We start from the raw sequence: 23,857 nt of genomic DNA, 5'->3' as shown, positions 1-23,857 counted from the left end.
AGGCGAGGATTCAGTTGCGGGTATGCAAAGAAATAGCCAAGGATCGTTCAGTAGCGAAAAGTCGTAGAATCATGAACCGAGACTGAATCCTGTTTCCAAGTTTAGGTGATTATGAGAGACAGTGTCGTGTTGTGTCGTGTGATATCGTTTCGGGAGGCAAAGTGAGTAAATCTCAACAAGAAAGCATTAAAGCATTAGACGACTAAAAGAGGAGGGAAATGGGAGTGTGTGGAAGAAGAGATATACATATAATAATTGCTACCTACTAAGGTAGCAGTAGTCTAGTTACTACTAGCATCTACATTCAGTACAGCTCAACTAGACCGACTCATCAACAATGCAGCAACAAGCAAGTAAACAACCTTTTTTTTTTCCTTCTCCCTCTCTCGCTTCGGTCCATCAATTGACAGCCACATCATCCACAGGCTCCACGTTCTTTCCGTTGGCTACGGCAAGAACCCGCTCCCAGTATGGTGGAGGTGGATCGAATTGCATGGGTAGGCTGAGAGACGGTGAAAAAAAAAACTCTACTATGGCCCGATACCGATTGCACACCGTCATTCTTTCTGCAGCATACTAACCGTTTGCGATGCGATCCATTCGCAACACATGATGATAATTCCTGAATCAAACATGCATGGCCGAGAGGACGTGACCGAGATACAACACATCAATCTCTCCATATTCGGGCAGAGAGAGAGAGAGAAGCCATATGTACTAAGGTAGACAAAGACTTGGGTTGGGTTATGGCGTAGCTACCTACTAAGGTACCTTAGCTACCATTGAAGTCAATTGATTGGCGAATTACAAGGCATGCATCAAATGTAACCCTCCCTCTCAAACCTTTGGGCACAAAGAAATATTGTCAATACATGCATCCATACGGAAACAAGCATATAGAGTAACTAGAGCGTAGATAGACACCCAACAGAAATATGCATTCATCACCTCCATTACAAAAAGAAAAAAGGGTGGCAGCCTTTTTCAATCTACAATACAATACAGTTCAACGGTTCCAAGGCCCTTGATCTTGACGATCTACTTAGTTGACCAACTATTAAACTTTGGAGGTTGTCGCATTCTACAAGGATCTTCCCCGTCTTGTTCCCTTACGAATCTCCATCACGATCCAAGCTGCAACCTCTTGCTAATGAATCAGTTTGCAAAAGCGTTTGCATTCCGGGCGCAAGGGATGACCGAGACATAGCATACGAAAAAAAGCCACTAACATAGTAGGCAGTTATCCAAGACAAAGAAACACCACAGTCAACACTGGGAAACATGCCGTCCGTATGGGCCTCTCTCTTGAGCCACCAGCTAAGAAAACCACCAAACCCACTGACAGCTTGGAACTACGTGAAAGTTGGCACCTCTCAGGTTTTTTGAGGCGAGCCCTCTTTTAGGCTACGTATGTTAGACTACAGTAGAGTTGGATTAGTACATACATAGGTACCTAACTAGGGAGTTAGAGTTGTATTCCTGTGAGCCATCATTTTGATCCAATAGATAATACCCGTATATTCCCAAGGTCACCAAGTCACAGCCGTCAAGGATTAGCGAAAAGACCTCCCAAACGAGGACAGCGTCTGCAAGGTACCCGCGATTAAACAACCACCACACATTATCACATCACATTGCAGCATTGGCTCTGCTATGGCACGGTATAGCTTGACTTTCCGAGGCAATACAACCCAACCCAACCCAAGACAAGACAAGACAGGAGCTGGACCGGGCTGATCTCAGTCTCACAAACAACCCCTTCCAGCCTCACTCATCTTGAACCGATCCCTTGACTTGGACGTCAATTATTCTGGAACTCATATGAATACACTATTTCAATAGTGCCGCCTCAGTCCCCCCGCAACAAAACAACACAAGCAAAAACAAACCCAAGAGACCGGAACCCAAACAACAACTTACCATTTCTGGTATAATGCAGAACCCATTCATGTGAATTTAAACCGCGCAACCACAATCACAATGACCGTTTTTAGAAGCCACTAAGACCTTTTCTTGCAACCCTCTCGGTGCTTCTATAGAGTCAACGTTTATTGCCACCAATTTCAATTACATGAGAACAAACGAACTATAAAATTCTGTTTTTTCCCTTTGCTTAATTGGTTACTACTGCTCTGTATCTAGCAAGTCCACAATATCGCTAGCATGGATGTTAATAAAATCATCATCACCAGTTCGTCACTTTGCACCGTGGCTAAACCAAAGTTGACCAATAACAAATAATACATGTTGCGTTGAGACTCGCACTGGCTTTTTATGCTTTCCTTATTTTGTTGATAAAACGGCTGTCTCTTTTTCTCCCCTGCTCCTTGACATTATCTCTAAACTATCGAGATGGTGTTCTACCAAGTTACTATATTGGTCGTTTACCTACTAGACCTACCAGGTATGTATGTAATGTACATACTATGTGTGCGTGTGTGGGTCAAGAGTCTACCTACAAGATCTCCGCTTAAAAATTGGACATTTGGTAGGAATATGCGAGCTCTTTACACTGTCAGAGATCCATCGATGAACTTTAGTCTCCCTTACATACGGCAGAACCACCATTATCCGTAGACGATTGAACCTTGCTTTTTGTTGTTCCCTTGTTTATGGACATCACGCACACACAAACACCAATATTTGACAGCAGAGTTAGAAGAAAAAGAAAGAAAAAAGAAAGAGGCTGGGGCCTGAAAACTGCCTCAGCCATCCTTCAATATTCAAACCATCGCCAATCTTCAAGCAATCTATCTATCCCAGCGTTCGTTATCTGGTCCTTGGATGATCTACCCGAGGCCCGCTTCCGAGTCTAGTAACCAATCCTTTGGTGCTTAGACCTAGCTGGGGGACAAGGATTTGGACCTTTGCCCTAGAACTGACCTTCACTGAGGCAAAGGTAGGGCAGGGCAGGGCTAGGTACCTTCCAGCGTTTGGGCTCTAGGCAGCCTGCATATTCATACCATACTCTATGGTAAGAGAAACAAATAAAGCCGCAGAGTATGGAGCCTCAATGACACCGGAAGCCACTGCATCCTCCCGTTCCCCGTCCCGGCCGGGTCATGTTAGGTGACGCCGGAAGAGCGGCTACCCGGTACCGTAATCCGGTCTTGTCTACTTGTCCACGTTCACTCCATAGAATGGTTTGTAACAGCTAGGCGTAGCCTGTCAGTTGTCGTGTTGTGTCACCGCCCCATGCCCTGGTCTGTCGATGCCAACTCATCGGGCAATCCGACCCCTAGCCAATTGATTTCCCTCCACGTTGAACCCTTTACCGCGTGGTTTTGTGGGAGAAGGCATGATTATCGAGTGGCGGTAAAACACCGCCAGCCATGCCTTTTCGTCAAAGCATATTTATGCATAGAAGCTTGGATGAAGAGAACAATGAACTTTACGTATCTTCAAAATAGGGCACAGTAATAAATAAATAAAAACGCGCACAATGGGGAAAGGGAAAACAACTTCCCTCTAATGGCAGTACCTACTAATCTCAGGTAGCGTAGCTTGCCTCAATGCCAACTGTTGAGTGTATGCAGCATAAAAACAACGCCGCCTCGTTCTGAAGTGGATGCACGACCCTTGCTAGACTGAGCTACAACAAACGTCTTGGCCCACCAAGCTTTTGAGGCTTCAAGTCTGACTTGCAACCACAAGCCCTGCCCTTAGTCTCTGTCGTAACAGTCATCGTTTGCTCTGTGGTGGCTGGTGAGACCTGAGACTTGATCATGGATCCTCCAATGAGGGCGCAGTAAGTAGCTCAATAAGAGAGACAAAGAATTGAGAAAAAGAAACAAGATGACAAGTTTTTCAAATTCCCGCCTGCACGACTCCGTACGCCATATGCCGAGCTATACAGTACAACATCATGTTAACTTAGACCTACAACTTGACTAAACCATCTCTTTGCTTCCGCTCCGTGTTACATGTGTCTTGTCGGCCGTTTGTTGGGTAATCTCCACCCCGGTATAATTCTCATCGCGTCCGGACAATTGGCCTTGTGTGCGCATTCGCGTCCACTCCTGCCGCCACAAATCGGTAAGCTTATCTGCTGCTGGGTGCCTCTGTCCCTTGCAGCTTGCATATCGTAGCGAGGTTCGTAGGTGCATCGAGAAGATATTAGCTTACCCTCGCCATCAACCAGCCATGCAATGCCTCCTGCCGTTGCAGCAACATTCTTGCTTATGCAAGAAGGCTTCCGAATAAACCCTGTCGCTTTATTGGGCAACCCCGTCTGAGTCTCACTTTGCACATGCTCGGCTTATGCATTCGTGACAGCCACAGTGTTACTTCCTCAAACCTCTTCGTTTTCCCAATCTGCTTCTCCAAACATGGGTCCTTTCCTGGCCCCGCCGGCCACCTCTAGCTTTTCAAGAAACTCCGGTGGCACCGTGGGAATGTACTTCCGCTCTCTTTCACGGTTTACTCCACCAATTCCGGCGCCATACGACACAAGCATGTCGGTGACCGAAGGCAAGACGAAGGGCAACATCAAAGCGGGATCCAGCAACAGATGCTCGGGCATCTCGTCGTCGTCGTCGTCAGACACGTCATCTTGAGCAGGGCTTGCCACGCTTCCAGGAGTCTCAAGGTGGTTCCCGTTTGACCGGCCCCTTACCGGTGTCACCGGTGTGCTGTCCTGGCCCGACTTTTGTGGTGAAGGTATGCCACTCCGCCGTCTTTCTCGCTTGAGGGCCGCCTCTTTTTGTAAATTGATAAGATATTTCATACAACTCTTTGGTAGACCCTTCTCGCCAACTTCTGCCCTGTAGTGGTTCGCTGAGTGTATGAGCTGCTGGGGGCTAAGCCGTTTAAGCTGTTGGAGTGTGATAATAAGAGCCTCCATGTCGTCCCCGTCAATAGATGAGAAACACTGGAGCCACTGTAGCAACTGAATAACGGGAGCAAGATGCCTTCTTGCAGCGTCCTGCGTTGTCTCGCCCGAAGGACGCATCTCGCCCCCTTCAAAATGCTCTGCCTGCCTGTTGTTCGTCCGGGCCCAGTCTTCAAGTATCGATATGTTCATGCGAATCTGCATGGCTTTTGTCCTGGCGAGGTACTTTCGGTTCGACATGATGCGGTTGAAAAGCTCTGCTCCAATCCAATAAATAAGCTGGGAGATGATCTGTGATGTGATCACCGAGTGAATGTCGTAAAGGTCGAGAACAAACAGGGTTGAGGAGAGGAGGGATGTGACATTCCGGGGCGCTGGCTTTGCTCGTTGTTTTGGCGACGGTGGTCGGAAGCGCTTCTCCAACGGCTCTTCCTTGACTTGAGTTTTGCGTTTGAACAATTTCCACTCATTCTGAAAAGTGATGTCCTCGAATCCAGGGATCGTCTCGTGTTCCAACATGGCCACATCCAAGACCTTGTCCAGTCGTCGCTCAGCATCTCGCACGATAAGAATAAAGATTTCGTTTATCAACTCGGCAAGTTGGGCCTGGAACTCGGCTGTCGCCTGGAAAAGTCCCGGGTCCTTCTTGAGGTAGTGAAGGAGAAGAGTGGCATTTGAGATCCAAAAGGCCAGTATGGTCATGTCCCACTGACACCTCTCAACGACGTCGTTGATGTAATCCATAGCTGACACTAGGAGTCTCTCTAAAAGCTCCGGGCTTGAGTGATAATGCGCATAGCGTGCGCTGAGGAAAATCATGTTGGCGGGGACGGGTTTTTGCGACGGCGATCTTTGCGGTGTCATATTGGTGATAACAATATCCAGTATGCGCTCCAGCTCATGTTCCTGAAAGACGAACATCTGATCATGTAAACAACGATTCCAGTCAAACTCTTGCTGTTCTTCCTCAAATTCGTCGACAGGCTGCAAAATTGATTAGTTCCATAACATTCTCCATGTCTGCGGTTGAACCATACCTCTGGCTGGTCGTCCATGCCGACGTTTCCAAGGTCGACCTCAAGATCCCGAGCGCTCTCCATCATCAGCCGTCTTCTCATCTCGTTCTCTGCCATTTCTTCCTCAAATCGATCCTGAGAGAACCCAGGGCGGTAGAAATCATCGGTTCCTGCATTGCCGATATTATAGCCAGCATCGTGAAGGTAAAATGACATCTCGCTGTCTGGGGGTACGAAATCGAACGCCGTTCGTCCTGTTGAGGTTTTTTGGTCGGAGGAGGCGTTGTTATCGAGTAGTAGTTTTGCGATTCCCTTGTGTCGGTTCGTCATAGCCCACATAAGAGCTGTCCATTGATTGCGATCTTGCTTGTTAACGTCGGCGCCTGCATCGATCAACGCTTGAACTACAGGCTCGTGACCCTGTTTATAAGTCAGTGGCGGATTTGCAGCTTATTGGGAAATACGCACAAAGCAACTAGCATATATAAGCGGTGGTGTTCCATCCTCATCTTCAGCATTCAGATCAAGGTACTCCTTTGCTTTCCCACCGAGTAGCTTTCGGATTCTGTCGACATCGCCGTTACTCGCGGCCATGTTGAGAGCTTTCTGGAGCTTCTCCTTCTTTTCTGTTTCCGACAGAGTTTGGCTGTTTACGACCTCGTCTTCGTTCTCGAAAGCAGGAGCTGCCTGGTGCGCTGCCTGGGCGGCCAGCATTTCCATTAATCGCGTGTCGCTATCGGTGGGACCTTTCGTGATGTCATTCTCATAGTCTGGGTCATTGAGCGACAGATTTCCGAAGTTGAGAGGTTTCGCTACAGCTGGCGTGGTGAGAAACTGGGACTGGCCTGTTTTACAGCGCCGTCAGCGACGTGTTGGTGTACTAGAAGCGCAAATATGCGACAGACCTTGCCAGCCATCGTACATCTCTGTCTCGGTGATGAGATGCTCGTTAGGCACATGTCGTCTGTCGTCGAGGGATGTGGGAAGATCTGCAGGGAGAGCTCGTGGCTTCTCTTCAGGCTGTCCATCCGAGCCACCGAATGAGTCCCCTAGATCCATGATGGAGGGAGGGGCAAACACAGAGACCGAGACCAAGACAGTTGCGGCGCGTGGTTCATGAGAGGTCGTATGAGATGATTTAAGCGGTCACAGAGTGATTTTGCGGGTGGGTTTCTTGTGTTTAATATGGTAAATCGATGTTATTGGGCCAATATCGTTGGTCAAAATCGTTTGGTTGTGTTGATGTCGTCTGCTGGTTGAGCGAGTAGGTTGTCGTGGAGGGCAACCTTACTTACTACCCACTTTGTCCCTGATGAAGTTCTGGAGAAACCGTCATTCCGCTTAATTTTTTGGAGCAACTCCGCTAAAAGCAGCAGTACACACTCCGTACAAGCTGCAACTTAATCAATGGTAGACGTACTAATTTACGACACACGTCGTCGCAGAAGCACAGCCACAGCATTACTGAACCCTTTTTCTTACCCAATCCGGTACCAAAAGGTCTGACCACTCAATACAGGTTCGAAAAGTCCACGCAATGCTATATGCAATGGCAAACTAAGACATGAGTTGTTACAAATTTATCGAGTACCCACATGCATTATTGAGGCTACCTAGCTACAACTCATGCTAATCTCGTTCGAAAATCATCATTCAAGGCTAAAGGCTTCTTAGTTACCCTAAACTGCCCTTCTCCCAAAAGCCCTCAATCGCTTTACTCCACCATCAGGAATCATGATAAGCTTCACGTGGGTTACTAGACCCTTCTTTTCCTTCTCATTGCTTTCAAACACATGCTCCTGGTCAGGGCCAGTCTTGTTAGGAGGAACAAAAACCCTCCAAGCTGTGGCGTCTGCAACAGGATCCCCATTACCTGTCCACTCACAACCTTCGATAGACACCTTTTGGGGATAGTTACCCCTGAAGTGTGCAGTGTCAACAATCCACTTCTCGATGTAGCCAGGCGCACCGAGCTTGATGATGGCGAAATCAGTGTGATACTTTCCTCGCGACCGCTTCGTTTCCCAGCCGTCCCCCATGTCCTTGCCGCGACCAGGAATGATAAGGTTGTCCTTGGTTCCAAAGTGTTGATCGCTGCATGACACAGCAATACCGCCATTTTGGGCTGAAGCGAGATCAAAGATGGCGTCTTTGTCTTCAGGGAAAACGGGGACGGCGTGTCCAAAGAGACGGAAACGTGCGATACCACCGTCGGGATACATGTTGAGTCTCACGTGCGTGTATGCCTTTTGGCCAGGAATCTTGAGCTTCCAGGCAAAGCGCTGAGAAGGACCGCACTCTTGGACGCCGAGGACAGTCTCCCACTCTCCACGGCCTCCTCCCCAAGAGACAACCTTGTCGTCATCTTGGCTGAAGACACCTTCAACCGATATAGCTGGGGCATGGTTTCCGTTAAAGAAGGCCGTGTCGATCTCGAGTCCTTCGATCGTGCCAGAGGCGACGCCCAGCTTGATGATGGCGTAATCGAATGGCTCTTGGTTATGTCGTCGAGTCTCCCATCCATCATACCAAGCACCCGTGAAGACCATCTTGCCTGGCTGAGCAATTGGAGCCCTGGGGTTCAAGAGGTTGGATGCCTCACAGAACCATTGGTCCGAGTAGCCAAGGACCTTACCACCTAGGCCACCAGAGATCAGGTCTATAGCTGGTTAGTATGCCATGATTATAATTTGGTACAAGTGAAAATGTGTGTGATACTGACCAATGCATGTTGAACGGAAGGTCTTGTCAATATCCTCAGGTCGAACTGTTGAGACATCAACATTGTCGAGTTTGTACTCAATCTCGTCAGCAATGGAAGTCATGATGAATGCACTGATACAATGAAAGATGAAGAATAAATTGATCCAAACATCTGCACATAAATTAGAAAATTAGACAATTTGTAGTGGTCTTATGTTTTCGTGTTATCAGACTGCGGCCATGATCTGTTAGTCGGGGGAGAGGATCTCGGCTGGTGCTGGTGTGCCCACCAAGATGGGCCCAGATCATGCCAACGGCTACTTGTTTGCAATTTTGCTTATTGTCATTGGATGTTTCGGCACTGCAGTCTACAGCTGAGGCGACTTTGACGTACGATTCTTCACCAATATCCGTCTGGCTTATACCCGTGGCCGTTGATAAGTCTGGGGTTTCGGCTGTCAGTCAGCTTGCTGCAGGGCTTAGTTCCGTCAACGGCTTCGGAGGAGTGGAGGAAGAGTAACGGTTAGCCGGACGGCGGCTTTTAGGGACCAATGAAGAAATTACTAACTTACTATCTATGTATGTATGCGGGTCAAATCATTGACATCTGGGCCTACTAAGTTAATGAGCTTATGTAGCTGGACAGCTGACTTGATTGCTCTGCCATATCGAGTGATGATTTATACCATAGTATCTCAAATTGCCTATTTCGCCTACCTACCCTAGATAGGTACCTACATGAGATACTGACGTGATTGCTATTCACGATGGTGATGTCTTTTCCATACCATCTACCCCGCGTGGTTGCCAAAAGGTGCTCTGTGATTGGCCAGAGCTCTCCATCTTCTCATTGACGTCAACATTGGTCGCAAATAGGAAGAAGCGAAACTTCAATTTGTCATCGTGAACCTTTTCTCTCTTTCGTCTGTCTATCTATCAATCTGCATCTCATCTGTATCGGTGAACCTCTAACTGCGTGCACTGTTACTAAGCACGAGACGCCCAAAAGCGCTGTTGGTCCCTGCATCGAGACCCTGCTTGCTGCCTTTTGTTTGGATTGTATCTCATCTCGCGAGTGTCCATTAATTACAATTCATCAGACACACGCCCACATCAAGCTCTTCACAGAAACAACAAGGCACAATGGCAAGTGCTACAGGTGTTCCGGAGCGTTTTCCTTCTATCGAGGATAGAGAAACCGAGCCCCTGCTCGGTAGACCTGGCGATGCTGCGCAAGAAGATGGCGTTCCTATGATCAAGAACCTCGTTCTCGGTAAGCCGCCATAACTGTGTTCATATCTGCCCCTAGAAGCTAACCATTTTGTGTACCAGGGACTGGCATAGTCGCCCAGTTGGGTGTTGTGCTACTCACGATTCTGGTCTGGGCAAGCGTCTTATCTAAGCCGTTGATTCTCTTCTCAGCGCACCCGCTGCTTCAGTCACTGGCTGTACTCACCTTAGCACAGTCCGTTTTAAGCTTGCAGCCTACACATACAGCCGAGCAGAAGCGCGTCGGTCAGCGCGTGCACGCCATCCTCAACCTTGTGGCCTTCTTGATTCTTGTAGCTGGTGTGACCATCATCGAATACAACAAGTTTGCCAACAGCGGCGCTCACTTCCACTCTGTTCACGGATACCTTGGCATCATCACCTCCGTCGTACTTCTTCTTCAATATGGCGTTGGGTTCACCATGTGGGCAACTCCCAGTCTGTACGGCGGCGTCGATAACGCCAAGGCTGTCTGGAAGTACCACCGCTGGAGCGGATACACCATCTTTGTCCTCCTCCTGGCAACTGTTACTAGTGCCGTTGAGACCGATTACAACAAGAACGTACTGAAGATGAAATTGTGGGCCGTTCTCTTGCTGTCAATTGTGACACTGGTGGGCATTGTTCCCCGAATTCAGAAGCAAAAGCTGGGCTTCCGAGGCCCAACCTCAACTTAGATCTTCATGGATTGTGTCGTACGCACGCTTTGCAGATTTACTGGTATTAAGATAAGCGAAGGTGGCAAATGTCTATGCTCCCAGTATGACATATTGGTGCAGGGCGTAGGCGGATGGTGTTTAGAGTCTGGCTTCTTTTCTGTTCGATTATGTTTCGAGGTTCTCGGGCCATGTGATCGGCTCGTCACTATTAATTAATTATAAGGTAGTTAGGGAAGGTTGTCTATGAATGCCTTGTTCAGAACTAAATGAGTTCTCTTCCCTTGCTTCGCGTCTGACCCTGCTGCTCTAGTTTTGATAACGATATCCCAATATATATTTGTTTGTTGACCTTGTGTAAAGGTGGTCAATCACCCAACCTCTCATCATTTGCTCAATTTATTGTAATTTGGGCTGCGTTGAAGTAAACATCGGTTCATCGCTGTTCAGGTACGATTGTTTGGCTACGAGACTATCAGGTTCATTGAGTTACATATAGTCGTGGTTTGTTATGGCCACTTGGCCTTGATGCGACCCGAAAAGGTATTTTCAAAAGAAAGCTGGCGTTTACTGGTAATATAAAGGACCTGTAGATGACATTATTCTACCGTCGAGTAAGTAATGAGGCAAGAACATATTACTGGTGAGCTCTCGAGCCTCTGTACTCACATACATCTTCGAAAGACTGCCAGGATAGGCAACTGTTGCACACTATTAACATGTGAATGTTCTTTAGACCTGTAACCATGTACTATTTGCACAAGAGTGAAGGCTTTAACATAGAGGTCTTAACAGATACACCACGGCCAAGAAACTTACTTATGCCATGACACGCAGAAGCAAGCATACCGTGGCCCTCGCATCGCCAACATGTCTTCTACTCATAGCCTTGAGGCAATGACCAGTATTAGGAGACGCAGTCAAGTACCTTGTTATGTCAAACATCATGTCGATAGATGGCCTGGAAAGCGAACCTCATTATACCTAGATTCGGGTCTCTTGATTTGATCGGTACATGCAACATTGCAGCGACGGTTGCAGCACAGCGGAGCCCGATATTACAAGTATTGTTTTTCGCCAATTAATGTTCATCTTTCGCAACACTACTTCGATAACGTTACTTTGAGTGAGTATATGCGACATCCTGGCCGAATTCACCACGGGTCGAGGCGTGAAGCGCAGGGATCTTGAAGAAGGGATATATCCCAGGCTGTCAACCATCCTTTAGAATACCAGCCGCAAGGCCACCGAATAAACGTCTGGAAGCGCTTTTCTAAAAGCTTTAATAGGATTGGAAACGAGGCGAATGCTTGGATCTGTTTGCCTTCACTTATACCCATGTAGTCCTGGCAGGTTTTTCTTCCCATTCAGGACCATGCTTGTAAAGTCATCCGATAACCCACATGCAATAAATCCCCAAACTCACAGCAACCTGGACAAAGGCCTGTCTGGCAAGAACACGGTCATTGCGTCTGATTCCCACGGCTGACAGCTGCAAACAAGTACAGGATCCAGGGTTGATAGGAAATATCAGTATGGACATATTAGGCTCCTAAATGACCCCGATTCAGGCTGAACTTTAATGCCAGTTGTCATTGATAATGGATGGATCAAAAGTCCCAATGTTCTTGATAACTGTTGGACCAAGAATAAATTCCCGCACCTTCAACGATGCTCCCCGCTTGGCTTTGAGAGAGACCGTGCCTGTAGACAGAGATGTATCATATCGTATGCTTGGTCAACTCGCAACTGGCCAATCTAACTTGCTAACGAGACTCGACTCATTCTTCTCTGCAGATCGCTTGATAGATGGGTTCCGGCTTGGTTGATCATTGAACTGTGAAACCACGTCAAGACTCAGAAAATTGACCCTCTGGGTATCTGTATCGTCTTGACCAACCAGGCTTTGGCGTATGAATCGTCTGGTAGCACATGATTCACGGTCCACTGTAATGCTGTTATTCCTGCCTTGGCATTGGGATCAATGCAAGCTGTATCCCAGACTGTTCACTGGTAAAGCAAAGTAGAAATGGCTATAGGAATTACGACTGAGGTTTGTGGGGTCCTGGTTCTGAGTCGTAAAACGCCAAGATGTAAGTTGTTGATATCGCAACCGCCGTATTGTCAACGTGCAAACCGCCAGGTTAAAAAAACAGTCTCCTATATGTAGCCGTGGTCGCGACAAGCATCCATGCGGGAGAAAGTGAGATCCAGATGACTTTGTATGCCAGTCAGTAGGAAAATAAAACGAATCCAGAGGAAACAATCCCTGTATGTCGATGGTGGGGACTTGCAATGTGATAAAGAAGCGGAGATGTTCATATATCCGCAGGTGACAGTTGATTTGGCAGAACCATCTCTTACTGCATTCTGACAGTCCCGTGCCTTGGTGGCTGGACACGTTGTCGCCAGACATGGACATGGGTATGCCCCCCACAGCCTGGGGATTGGTTTGATTATTCGTGGCGTTTTACTTGACGTCACGTTCAATTCTGAACACACAGACGTCATGCGAAGCACAAATAGTCTCGAACTATTTACTGCTGGACTCTTGTGATTTTGAGACAAACAGTAAAATCCAATAAGAAAGAACACAGCCGTAGAGCTGGCGACTAGTGTGACTGACACAGCAGCAGCTGAGCCTGTTATGGAATATTGTTCCTCCAACTCACTATGAGCTCACAAAGTATCATACTTTAGCTGAGCTCATTGAGATGAGAACGCGCAAATGGCATATGTTGGAGAACAAGGACTGCGGTGTAACAGCCTTTCATATGTCTGCAATAGCTTCTTTTTCCATGTGCATGCTCGTTGGTGCAAGTTACAGCCAACGTGTTGTGAAAAGTGAAAGGCGGACTCTTATTTGCAGTAGGTGTACAGAGTATTGGATGATAATGGGTACTTGGATTGAGTGGTGGTCGTGTTTTTTTTTCGCCTGCCAAGCTACATTCTGTTAATCCTCAGGCCCGCGTGGCAGGTCGGCACACTGGACCTAATATGGAAACAAAATGAAATTTGAGATTGAGGGCTGACCCCACTGATCTCTTGTCCATGCAAGTTGCAATTTCTGTTTTCTGAGTTACCGACGAAAGTGAGGCTCAGAAATATAGTGCGGTTCTCCGGCTTCACAGGACTAATTTCCTAGGTTGTTCCTTGAGAAGGAAAAGTTAATTCTCGTTGTTGTAGCGGGCTGTTTCCACGAATGACAAAACAACGGGTAGCTGGTATGCGGAAGCCCTGGAAAGCCACGGTGATGTCAACAGAGTGCCGAGTGTGGTTGGTTTGGGGTCTCGAACGAATAGGGGACTGGGAGAGAGTCAGTCGAATTATGATGCGTTAGAAGAGCCTATTGTGATTATCAGCCCCCGAGACGCTAATTATTATCAGCACACTCTGTGATATTTGAGAGCAAATGGATAGACAAGATAGCCAACCCAACAACTGGGTAAGATATTGTAAAGATGCATTATCCTCGTTTTCGTGATTGGAAGGGAAAGTAGCATCCCCTAAACAGCCTTATTTTGAGCGTTGTCTAAATTCCGTGACCCGTAGTCGTTGTGGCTCCTGTCAAAAAATGCCTAGAGAGCGAGACAGTTAATTGAGGATCGCCGATCTCGAGGGAGAACGAGAGGGTCTATGGGGATAGGCCACCATAACCGGTGATAGCTTAGAATGGTGGCTCGAGCGCGATTTTGACAACCGAACAAGGAGAAGAAAACCCATCAAGATTGCTATCGAAGCAGAGATCTCAACCATGGTGCGTGGGTAATTGGGAGATTGGATGAGAACATCGTGACCTACCTGGCCTATGATGCCAATCGTGGTAGATATAGTCGGCTCCGAATGTTTGACTTACTATGTATTTCTGAAAGGAGTTTGATGCTCCGGGTACCGAATATTAGTGGTTTCTTCTACCTACGGAGACTTTCTCCCTAATAAATTCTCTGACAAGGGGGGGTGATGAGGGGACCAGAGACCCAGAAAATGGGTTGTGCCAGCCACTGTTCCCCCTCCAGGCCCTCTTAATCAACTCTGGTGTATCGTTCGCCCAGAAAATGTTATGCCCATAGAATGCGTGCCTGACGGCCATTGGACACAAGCGGATGATGTGGTGGTTGTCACTGTACCAAAAGCTCCCCCAGTGGAGTTGACCTAACCACTAAGATCTTTGCAAATGTACGGGCTGGACATAAAGTCGGCTGGGGCTGAGGCTTGGCCAGATACCAGGGACAGTAGACGATGACGATAGTGATGCACCAGCCGCCAACGCCCACATTTGCGGCCATTGGTCTCAGTGCAATCTGCGCTGAGGAGCAGAAGGAAAAGCATTGGCCAGCCAATCCCCTGAATGCATGGATGATATTGACTTGCTGCAACCGATGATATTATTAGGGCAGCGTCATCACTGCTCGAGTCTGTGCATGTTATGCCAATAGAGGAGGCTGATGAGCCAGAAGCATTGGTATTGTATTGTACGAAAGACGTTTATGATGGCGTGGGTTCTTGTGTGTGAGCGTTGCACTGAGTGAAAGATAGAGGGAGGTACTAAGGTAAAGAAAAGAAGAGTTGCAGGTAGGCCCGTAGGCTAATATCAATCTGGGCTGCAACATTGATGGAGGTACGTACCTACAGAATCCTGGATTTTTGCTTCCTTCCTTGAGGGTCGTTTTCTCTACGTCATTATGTGCAGGGTTGGTTTTGCCCACCCCCGTTCTGTGCGCGGGCATCGTGGGCTAGCCAAGTACCAGATGGGTACTGCTCGGAGCTATCGTAGGCTTTGTCACACAGCTGAGGCGCACACTATACTTTTCAGTACCTGTGCCATCTGCAAGCCAAACACCAACTTTTGCCCACCTTCAAGTCGATTCTCAAAGAGTCTCCAGTCTGTCTCTCACTAACCAGGCCAGGCCAGTCCAGTTCAGTCCACCTCTCTACCGCTACCACCGCTGCCAGGAAGACCAAGACAGAAAGAAAGGCACACTACACCGCGGTGTGGTTGAACCCCCAATTTTCCACTCTCAAACCTCGTGTGTTGCGTTGCGCTGCCCGCTCGTTGCCCCGTTGCTGGAACCTCTCCTCCGATCCTGGGCCCTACACTATCTTGACCTCCCTACAGGGTCGTTGACATATCTCGGCGTTGACCAACTGGTGTCGGGATTTACACAAACCGTTGCTACTGTTATCGTACTGCCGTTCTTGGTCTGGGGTTAGAGGGAACAAAGCTCTATCTTTGCCCCCCCCTCCACCGCCGCTGCTTGATTTGACATACTTTAAATCGCGAATAGTACTCAACACCACGCTTCCTGCCGGCGAGAAGGATTTGGCATCTGGTACTTAGACGACTCCTTCTCCCGTAAGGCATGCAAAGAGCCACCTCGCCGGTTGGCGACGACTTATTCTTGATACCGTCACCATCGCGTCAACACGATTTATCCACTCGCCCGCCCGTCCTGTCACCTTTTCCTCTAGATGAGAAAATACCAGCCTACACTAATAGAAATGGACGTCTGATGCCGGAATTGATATCGAAATCGACTATAGATGCGACTGCGACACCAATCGCGCGTGCCGCAATGACGACGGATCGCCACCCGAGCCACCCTCTAAACTCGCCCCTCGAGGCTCAATCGAAACAGCCCCGCGTGAACAACAACATGATAGGAGACTCCACCGACCAGAGTACCGTTTCTGCTGTAGAGGATCCAGGTAGCGCTACCAATACATCGGCTGCCTTTGCTGCAACGAATGCATTGAGTCCTCGGCGTGCAGGCTCTGGTGCTACTGCGTCTCAGGCCCAAGTTTCCTCACAGAAGCAGCTCAACGAATATCGAGAAAAACTCGCCCGCGATCTCGAGCGCCGCGAAATGTCAGCTAGAGGTCTGATGGCGAGCCCAAACGAAAAGATCAGGGTTTCTCCAATCCCCGAAGAAGGTCTTGCCAGTTCACCGCTTCAAACGTCAGCTCTCACGACAACTTCAACCGAATCAAACAACACCGTTCGAGGCGCCCCTACTCCAGGGCCTGTTGCAGGTACCCCATCATATCCGTTCCCTCGAATGGCGCCTTCTGGTTTCGTACCGCCGTATTTGCATAGACCCTTTACCACCCTCTCACCAACAGGTGCCCCTCGATCTTTCAGTTATGGCTCCTTCGAAGGTTTAGGCATGGGTGCTCAGGACAAGCTTGTCTCAAGCACTTCAACTCCAGCGTCCAACTTCACATTCAACCCATCCGCGATGTCACCACAGCCGGAAAATCCCGATTTCCCTAACCCTAACCTTTATGACCTTTCTTTAATGCTTGCGGCTGAACCTGGCCTGGATGCTTGGTGGTCGAATGTCGTTCAAATTATGAGAGATGTTTACAAAGCTGAACGTGTAACACTAGCCATTCCTGCTGATTCTACAGACATCGAAAATGTTCCTTGGGGCCAAAAGGCCACTTTCAATCAGCACAGGGAGGATGATTTAAGTCTTGGGTACATGGCTGCCAAACACTCCAGCAGCATTGGCCTGAGCACCAGCGATTATGATAGATCTGGACCTGGGTCAATCGCCGCGCCATCGGTTGCTGATGATGCTACACTGCATGCCAATTCTGCTGCACGTCCTGGCCTTTTCAGCCGGCATTCATTTACAACATATGAAGAGAAAAGGGAAACGTCTCAGGCCCGACCTAATGCACAGGCTCACAGGCCTGCATTCTTGGCAAGGAGTCAAAGTAACTATCCTACAGGCCGTACCTCCAGGGAGGCCTATGCTGATTTCGCCAAACTGAACAAGACGGCACTTGATGAACATGACGCCATTGAACAACAAATACCCAGCTGGGAAGAGCCACTCATGGGAGAGAAGGATGGCCAGGGACGTGTTTTGCCTGTGTTGCAGGCTCTCGATTATGAGGCAGATCCCCTCATTGACCACAGCGGGGTTATGCGTGTACTTGAGCGTGGAAGAGCCATTGCACTGACTAGATCATATCCTTATCTCGCCGATGAAGCTCCCACTGAGCCTTCGAAGAAACCAAAGCCTGCTGCGCAAGAAACTTCTTCAAACGTCCCCAAGAACCTTTCTAGACCGCGGTCCGATTCGTTTTCGAAACTGTCATCGATATTCAATTCAGCTGGCTCCTCACGTGTACCATCTCGCAGCAAGACCCATTCAGCCGCTGACAGAGCAAAGTCGATAGCTTCGCGCCTGGAAGGTCGACTAGAAGAGAACATACCTCGGCCTCCAACTCCAAAGTACGAAGAGTTCGAACAGGCGCCGCCATCGCCTTGGTCACAATCGCCGGCTCCGTCTCCTGCTGTGCGGGCGGATCCGAAAGAGAACCCGTTTTTCACAGATGCTATGGTAGATGAAGACTCTTTTAATCCAGATACCGGCACAGAAGACTACACGGGGATGCGTCCACCAGAAGCCATCGGTGTAGATAATTCATGGACGGTCCTACATATTCCGCTTTCTCACGTCCTACTTTCGAAACCCACTCGAACTTTTAAACTCGACAGCACTTTGATGGAGCAAAAGTCTCACTCTCGCACCAAGAGCGAAAACATTTCTGCCCCGAGTGAGGAAGGTGGTCGCAATACACCAGACAGCTTAAAGAGAGACAAGTCAGCACCCATTGCGATCCTGTCGATCCTTAGCCCCATTATACCTTACCCATCAAACTTGAAGCACTCTCTCGAACACCTCGCGCCTCACATGGCCACAACTTTCTCACTGTGCCGACACTACAGCAACCTCGAGACCGAACTAGCGGGCTTGCAACGGAAACGACCACAAACGGCTGGGTTCGGAGCGGTCGCACACGATGGACGTCCTTTGGAAAACATGGCTTATCTGACTGCCGACGAAATCGTACCCCATCAGTCACTGGCTGGCAGCATGACAAGCCCAAGTGACTATTCAGGAGTTTCCAAGAGTGCTGCGGGATCTCCTTTGGGAACGCCCGGGTGGGATCAAGGTTCTGGTGGCTTTGTTTCTGAGAAGCGACCACCGCCGACGTCGAGTCCTGCTGCCACACCTCAGGGAGAGGGTTACTTCACTTCTAGACAGAGGCCACTGCCCACACGACACGAGACCTTTGGCGGTACAGGCACCCCGCGAATAAGAACAAGCTCAAAGGAAACCTCGCCCGCCGATAAGCGAAGCGCTCGTCTTGGCGGCCTCTCTCTTTCGCAGGAGGGTTCGGACCAGAGCCTACCCGTGGACAATATGACAGCTCGTACTTCTTCCAATGAATCGACTGCCGATTCGGCAAAAAGGTCTTCACAAGGAGACGCTCCCGATGTCAGTAAAGATGTTTTGCATCCCGTCGACGACGACAATTCAGCTGAGAAATTGGCTGACAATCTTAAGACTGGACGCGGTAATCGTCAAGGGCACAGCATGCTTCACTCATATGGTGCAGATTTCGCTTCAACGTTTCAATCTCTCCCACCCAGTTCCACGCTTTCGGCCCGACCGACACCTGTCAGCGCCCCTTCTCGAAGCGGCTCGTTGACTACTACAGCTGTTGATATGCCACCACCATCTGACAGACTAAAGGGACTAATTTTAGACTCGTTACCTGCTCACGTATTTGTTTCACTACCTCAGACTGGGGAAATTGTCTGGGTCAACAGTCGATACCTCTCTTACCGAGGCCAAACAGCAGTCGATCTCGCCGCAGATCCTTGGGGAAGTCTTCATCCCGACGACCGGGACGAATATCTCAAGGCTTGGGGCCACTCCATTCGCACAGGAGAGCAATTCTCAAGGACGGTCCGTATCAAGAGATTTGATGGTGCGTATAGGTGGTTTTATGCCCGGGCTGTTGCCTCAAAAGACAAGAGGGGGGTCATAATGCAATTTCTCGGCTCTTACATGGACATTCATGATCAACATATTGCTGAGCTCAAAGCTGCCCGGCAGGAAGAAATCGAAGCGTCCGAAGCCAAGCATCGATTACTCGCCAACCTTATTCCACAAATCATTTTCACGGCGACTGAGGACGAAGGAATCACATTTGCCAACGAACAATGGCTGTCGTATACTGGCCAAAGCTTTTCAGACTCACTCGGCCTGGGTTTTATGGATTTTGTACACCCTGACGATCTTGCCAAATGTCGCATTCCCACAACTCAGCCTCCAACGCCAGGCGGACAAAGGCGTGAGGGGCAGAGCAGTGCATATCGACAAGGGTCGCTACATTCTGAAACTACATCAACTAGTACGGTACAGGCGTCCAGAACCCGTACGCCGCAAGATTCGCCCATGCGTAGTGCACAGCAGGTGCTATCTCGCCACAACAGCTCCAGTGGCAGCTCAGCTTATGAGTGGCCAACTGCAGATTTGACCGAACTGGCTCGAAAAGGCATCATCAAAGTGGCGACCGACAGTGCCGGTCGAGTTTCGTATACAACCGAGGTCCGTTTATTGTCCAAGACTGGAGAATATCGCTGGCATTTGATTCGTTGTGTCGAGATTGACACGATTGATTTTGGCAGCGGTGCTAGCTCATATTTTGGATCAGCCACGGACATCAACGACCACAAGCTGCTCGAGACCAAACTCAAAGAAGCTATGGAGACGAAGGGACGATTCCTCAGCAATATGTCCCACGAAATTCGCACTCCATTGATTGGAATCTCTGGCATGGTCAGCTTCTTACAGGACACCACCTTGAACGAAGAGCAACTTGATTATACCAACACGATCCAGACGAGCGCCAATAGTTTGATCATGATTATCAATGACATTCTAGATCTTTCCAAGGTTGACGCTGGTATGATGAAGTTGAAGCATGAGTGGTTCCATACCCGTTCTATGATTGAGGACGTCAACGAACTGGTTTCAACCATGGCCATCGCTAAGCGGTTGGAGCTCAATTATCTTGTCGAGGCAGACGTTCCTGCGTGGGTCAAAGGCGACAAGGTTCGAATTCGCCAGGTTCTGCTCAACGTCACTGGTAATGCTATTAAGTTCACTTCCGAAGGTGAGGTCTTCAGTCGGTGTCGCGTGTACATGGCAGATGGTTCCAATGTTGATGACAACGAGATCATGCTCGAGTTCTCTGTCACCGACACGGGACGTGGATTCTCTAAAGAAGAAGCCGACTTGATTTTCAAACCATTCAGTCAGATTGACGGAAGCAGCACCCGCCAGCACGGCGGTAGTGGTCTTGGTCTCGTTATCTCACGGCAACTGGCCGAGTTGCACGGTGGTAACATGACGGGTCGGGCTACACCTGGCAAAGGATCGACTTTCACCTTCACAGCCCGATTCGGTCTTCCTACAGCTGAAGATCACCCCAACTTACCTGACAGCCCCCCGCCTACTGGCGCTTACACGCCAAGACCTGAGGTGGTGGATAATGTTCCTAGTAGCATCAAACCTCTGCCGCCACCGAAACATCTGCGCAACGTTGAAATCGCCAGTTCTGGAGGGACAACCTCCGAATTCACGTCGCCTGGAGGACTTTCGGTTGGTAGCTCCAACCCATCTGTTCGCTCAACAAAGTCGCAAGTTACCGACCGGTCGTCCGCAACATCTGTCACCGGAGGTCTGGCCCGCTTTAGCGAGGCAGCTAAGGCTAGTGGACAAGACTTATCCCAGATGAAGCTGGAGATGCCCTCTGGACGCAGCTCTCCTGGCACTCACCTGCTACCTAGCGTTGGATCACCCGAGGACTTTCGTCCTCCCATGTACTCAATCCTCATCATCTGTCCCCAATTTCACAGCCGCGAGGCTACTACTCAGCACATTGAGATGACTTTACCCAAGGATGTCCCCCACCAGATCACAGCTTTGGCAAGTGTAAATGAGGCGCAGACACTGATCAGTGGAGAAGACCCTATAAAGTTTACACACATTGTTATCAATCTCCCCTCGCCCGAGGCCATCATTGGATTAATGGACGATATCACAAAGACGCAGAGCATCGATAAGACGACTATTCTCGTCCTGTCAGATTCTGTACAACGGCAGGCAGTTATCAAATTGGCGGCCGGCACCAAGTATGCCCAGCTCCTTTCGGATAACCTGGTGACATTTATCTACAAGCCTGTGAAACCATCCAGATTTGCTGTCATTTTCGACCCGAACAAGATGCGCGATCTCAGCATAGATCGTAACCGGTCTACGGCTCAGCAAATGGTCGAGAATCAGAAGGCTAGCTACCAGGAGATCGAACGGCGTATGGGGAACAAGGGCTATCAAGTGCTATTGGTTGAGGACAACCCTGTTAACCAAAAGGTTTTGATGAAGTTCCTCAAGAAGATCGGCGTGGATGTCGAGATCGCCGTTGACGGCGCCGAGTGTACCACCATGGTTTTGTCAAAGCCTCACAAGCACTATTCCCTTATCCTGGTATGTGGATCCATACCAATACACAATCTCTAGCGACTGCTAACATGTACTTTTCTAGTGTGATCTTCATATGCCCCGAAAGGATGGTTACCAGGCGTGCCGTGAGATTCGCCAGTGGGAAGCTGCCAACCGTTATTCCCCAATGCCGATCATCGCCTTATCGGCCAATGTCATGTCAGACGTTCAGGAAAAATGCGCTGCGGCGGGATTCAGTGACTATGTCGCGAAACCTGTTGACTTTATCGATCTCAGCAGAGCCATGTCCACGTTCTTCTGATTACGACGGAACTCGGGCCATTCTTCCACGGCTGCACGCGATGCAAGGCTGTAGTATCTACCGGCTGATTTGCTTCTTTACAGCACTATACGACGGACCACGTCTTCTCCGCCAATATCTAATGATATTGTAGCATTTTCAATGTATCATGCAAAGAGCACTTGTCTCAAGTGTTCTCAATCGAGTGCAATTATTACAGTGGCATTACAGAGTTAGAAGTGGCTCGAGGCTCGAGGCTCTGTATATGAATTTATCGTGTTACTGTTATTCGATCCAGTTTGTACGATTCTTTACATTAAAAACGAGTTTCCCGCTTTGGTCGGAAAACTGTTTTCTGCATACTACGGGGCATTATTTTTTAAAGGCGTTGGCGACTCTACATGGTTTTCTGTAGGGCTCAAGGCAGTTCAATTAATCGGTGCCCGTGGTCTTTTTTGAGCCTTTTTGTTTACTCTTCACTTTTTTCTTTTCGATTTTTTCTTCGTCTTCTCTCATCCGAGTTGAAGGGCTTGTGGAGGGCTGAGAAGGGTCCAGAAGACTGGATACGGTGTTATGGTGTTTGTTTAATATGCATTATTTTGGTTGTCTTGTCACCACCTTCGTGTGTGTGTTGGGTCGAGGGCAAAGGGATGGGATGAGTCGTAAGGGTATAAACTTGACTTCTTTCTGTTAATCTTGTTGACAAAGAAGAGGGGGTTCTTATAGACGTGCACGAGGATGATCTGGATAGACCAAGATTTAATCTATCCGACCTTGTTTGACAGTTACATGTCATCTAGACTCTTACACTTTAAACTACTAGCTTCTCGAAAGCTAACATTTGAAATATAAAAAAAGCTCAAAATTCGCCATTCATCCCTTGGAGGGAACTAACTCCCTTGTTGGAAACATTCCATCGGTCGACCACGTAGGGCCGGCGATCGAAGAGACACAACCTGCCTCGAAAAATTGAATGAAGCGTCCTCCGTAGTTTTCATCCATGTTGTGGCATTTGAGCCTGCGAAGAGCGGATGTGCCATCGCTCTGTCTCGGCGGGAGTCGGTTGTTCGGTAGAAGTGGGCTCTTGGCTTGTTTGTGAGATGTACGAGGTTGACAGAGTGGACATGGTAGCGGGTGCTGCAGAAGTTGTCAAAGATGAAGTAGTTAGAGCACAGGATCTGAGATATCTTCAGCTGTGTAACGATATATCCTCGAGAATAAGAAAACAGAACCGCCAAGCGTCTTACACGGCTATGTCGTATTACTAAAGAACCAGCAATGAGGTTGACTTTCCGTTCAGAACATCCACATCACACGCCTTGTACAACAGTTAATGTACAGAGCCACAAAGTAGAAACCAAGCACGGCATTTCCGCCTCGTGCTCAACGGCAGTGTCTTTCACAACATTAATTACACAATAACCAACATGTGTGACACCAAACATCTTACGCCTCACAAAGCCATGCCGAATTGTATCACGACCAGTATAAAGGGAATGAAAATGAGGAACAAAAATGTTATTATGTGATACCACAATAGATGCCATCAGATCCTCCAAAGATAGCAAAACTTCAATTTCAAAGAACCATGCCAGCACAGTCAATCATTCTATTCATTGCTTTTCCGTAATCCGTCCCGAGAAGAAGAAAAAAACAAAGTCATGCGTCATTAGAGTAAAGTTATGAATATCATCAAAACAATTTGCCCCGCGAGGCGGGCTGGTATCCGCTGTTTTTTCATGAAATTCAAATCATAAGAGAGTGAGAGTGAG

At 48.5% G+C, this 23,857-nt stretch overlaps 4 protein-coding genes across 4 annotated transcripts; 2 read left to right on the top strand and 2 right to left on the bottom strand.

The window, feature by feature from the left end:
* Positions 1 to 4,291: 4,291 nt before the first annotated feature.
* On the bottom strand, positions 4,292 to 6,906 carry FPOAC1_008957 (uncharacterized protein; the record flags this gene model as incomplete). Its single annotated transcript, XM_044853390.1, has 4 exons — positions 4,292 to 5,815; positions 5,869 to 6,267; positions 6,316 to 6,692; positions 6,753 to 6,906. The coding sequence occupies 4 exons, from the start codon at positions 6,904 to 6,906 to the stop codon at positions 4,292 to 4,294; spliced, it is 2,454 nt and encodes an 817-aa protein (XP_044706060.1).
* A 620-nt stretch (positions 6,907 to 7,526) lies between these two features.
* On the bottom strand, positions 7,527 to 8,672 carry ALC1 (Allantoicase; the record flags this gene model as incomplete). The annotated part of the gene is made up of 2 exons (XM_044853389.1): positions 7,527 to 8,506; positions 8,570 to 8,672. The coding sequence occupies 2 exons, from the start codon at positions 8,670 to 8,672 to the stop codon at positions 7,527 to 7,529; spliced, it is 1,083 nt and encodes a 360-aa protein (XP_044706059.1).
* A 1,021-nt stretch (positions 8,673 to 9,693) lies between these two features.
* Positions 9,694 to 10,496, top strand: FPOAC1_008955 (uncharacterized protein; the record flags this gene model as incomplete). Its single annotated transcript, XM_044853388.1, has 2 exons — positions 9,694 to 9,823; positions 9,883 to 10,496. The coding sequence occupies 2 exons, from the start codon at positions 9,694 to 9,696 to the stop codon at positions 10,494 to 10,496; spliced, it is 744 nt and encodes a 247-aa protein (XP_044706058.1).
* Positions 10,497 to 16,048: 5,552 nt separating this feature from the next.
* Positions 16,049 to 22,106, top strand: FPOAC1_008954 (uncharacterized protein; the record flags this gene model as incomplete). Its single annotated transcript, XM_044853387.1, has 2 exons — positions 16,049 to 21,829; positions 21,888 to 22,106. The coding sequence occupies 2 exons, from the start codon at positions 16,049 to 16,051 to the stop codon at positions 22,104 to 22,106; spliced, it is 6,000 nt and encodes a 1,999-aa protein (XP_044706057.1).
* Positions 22,107 to 23,857: the final 1,751 nt, after the last annotated feature.

Source organism: Fusarium poae, chromosome 3 (genome assembly GCF_019609905.1).
Source record: "Fusarium poae strain DAOMC 252244 chromosome 3, whole genome shotgun sequence".
NCBI classification, from domain to species: Eukaryota; Fungi; Ascomycota; class Sordariomycetes; order Hypocreales; family Nectriaceae; genus Fusarium; species Fusarium poae.
Note: the sequence above shows the minus strand (reverse complement) of the source record. Positions and strands in the feature narration are given on the sequence as shown.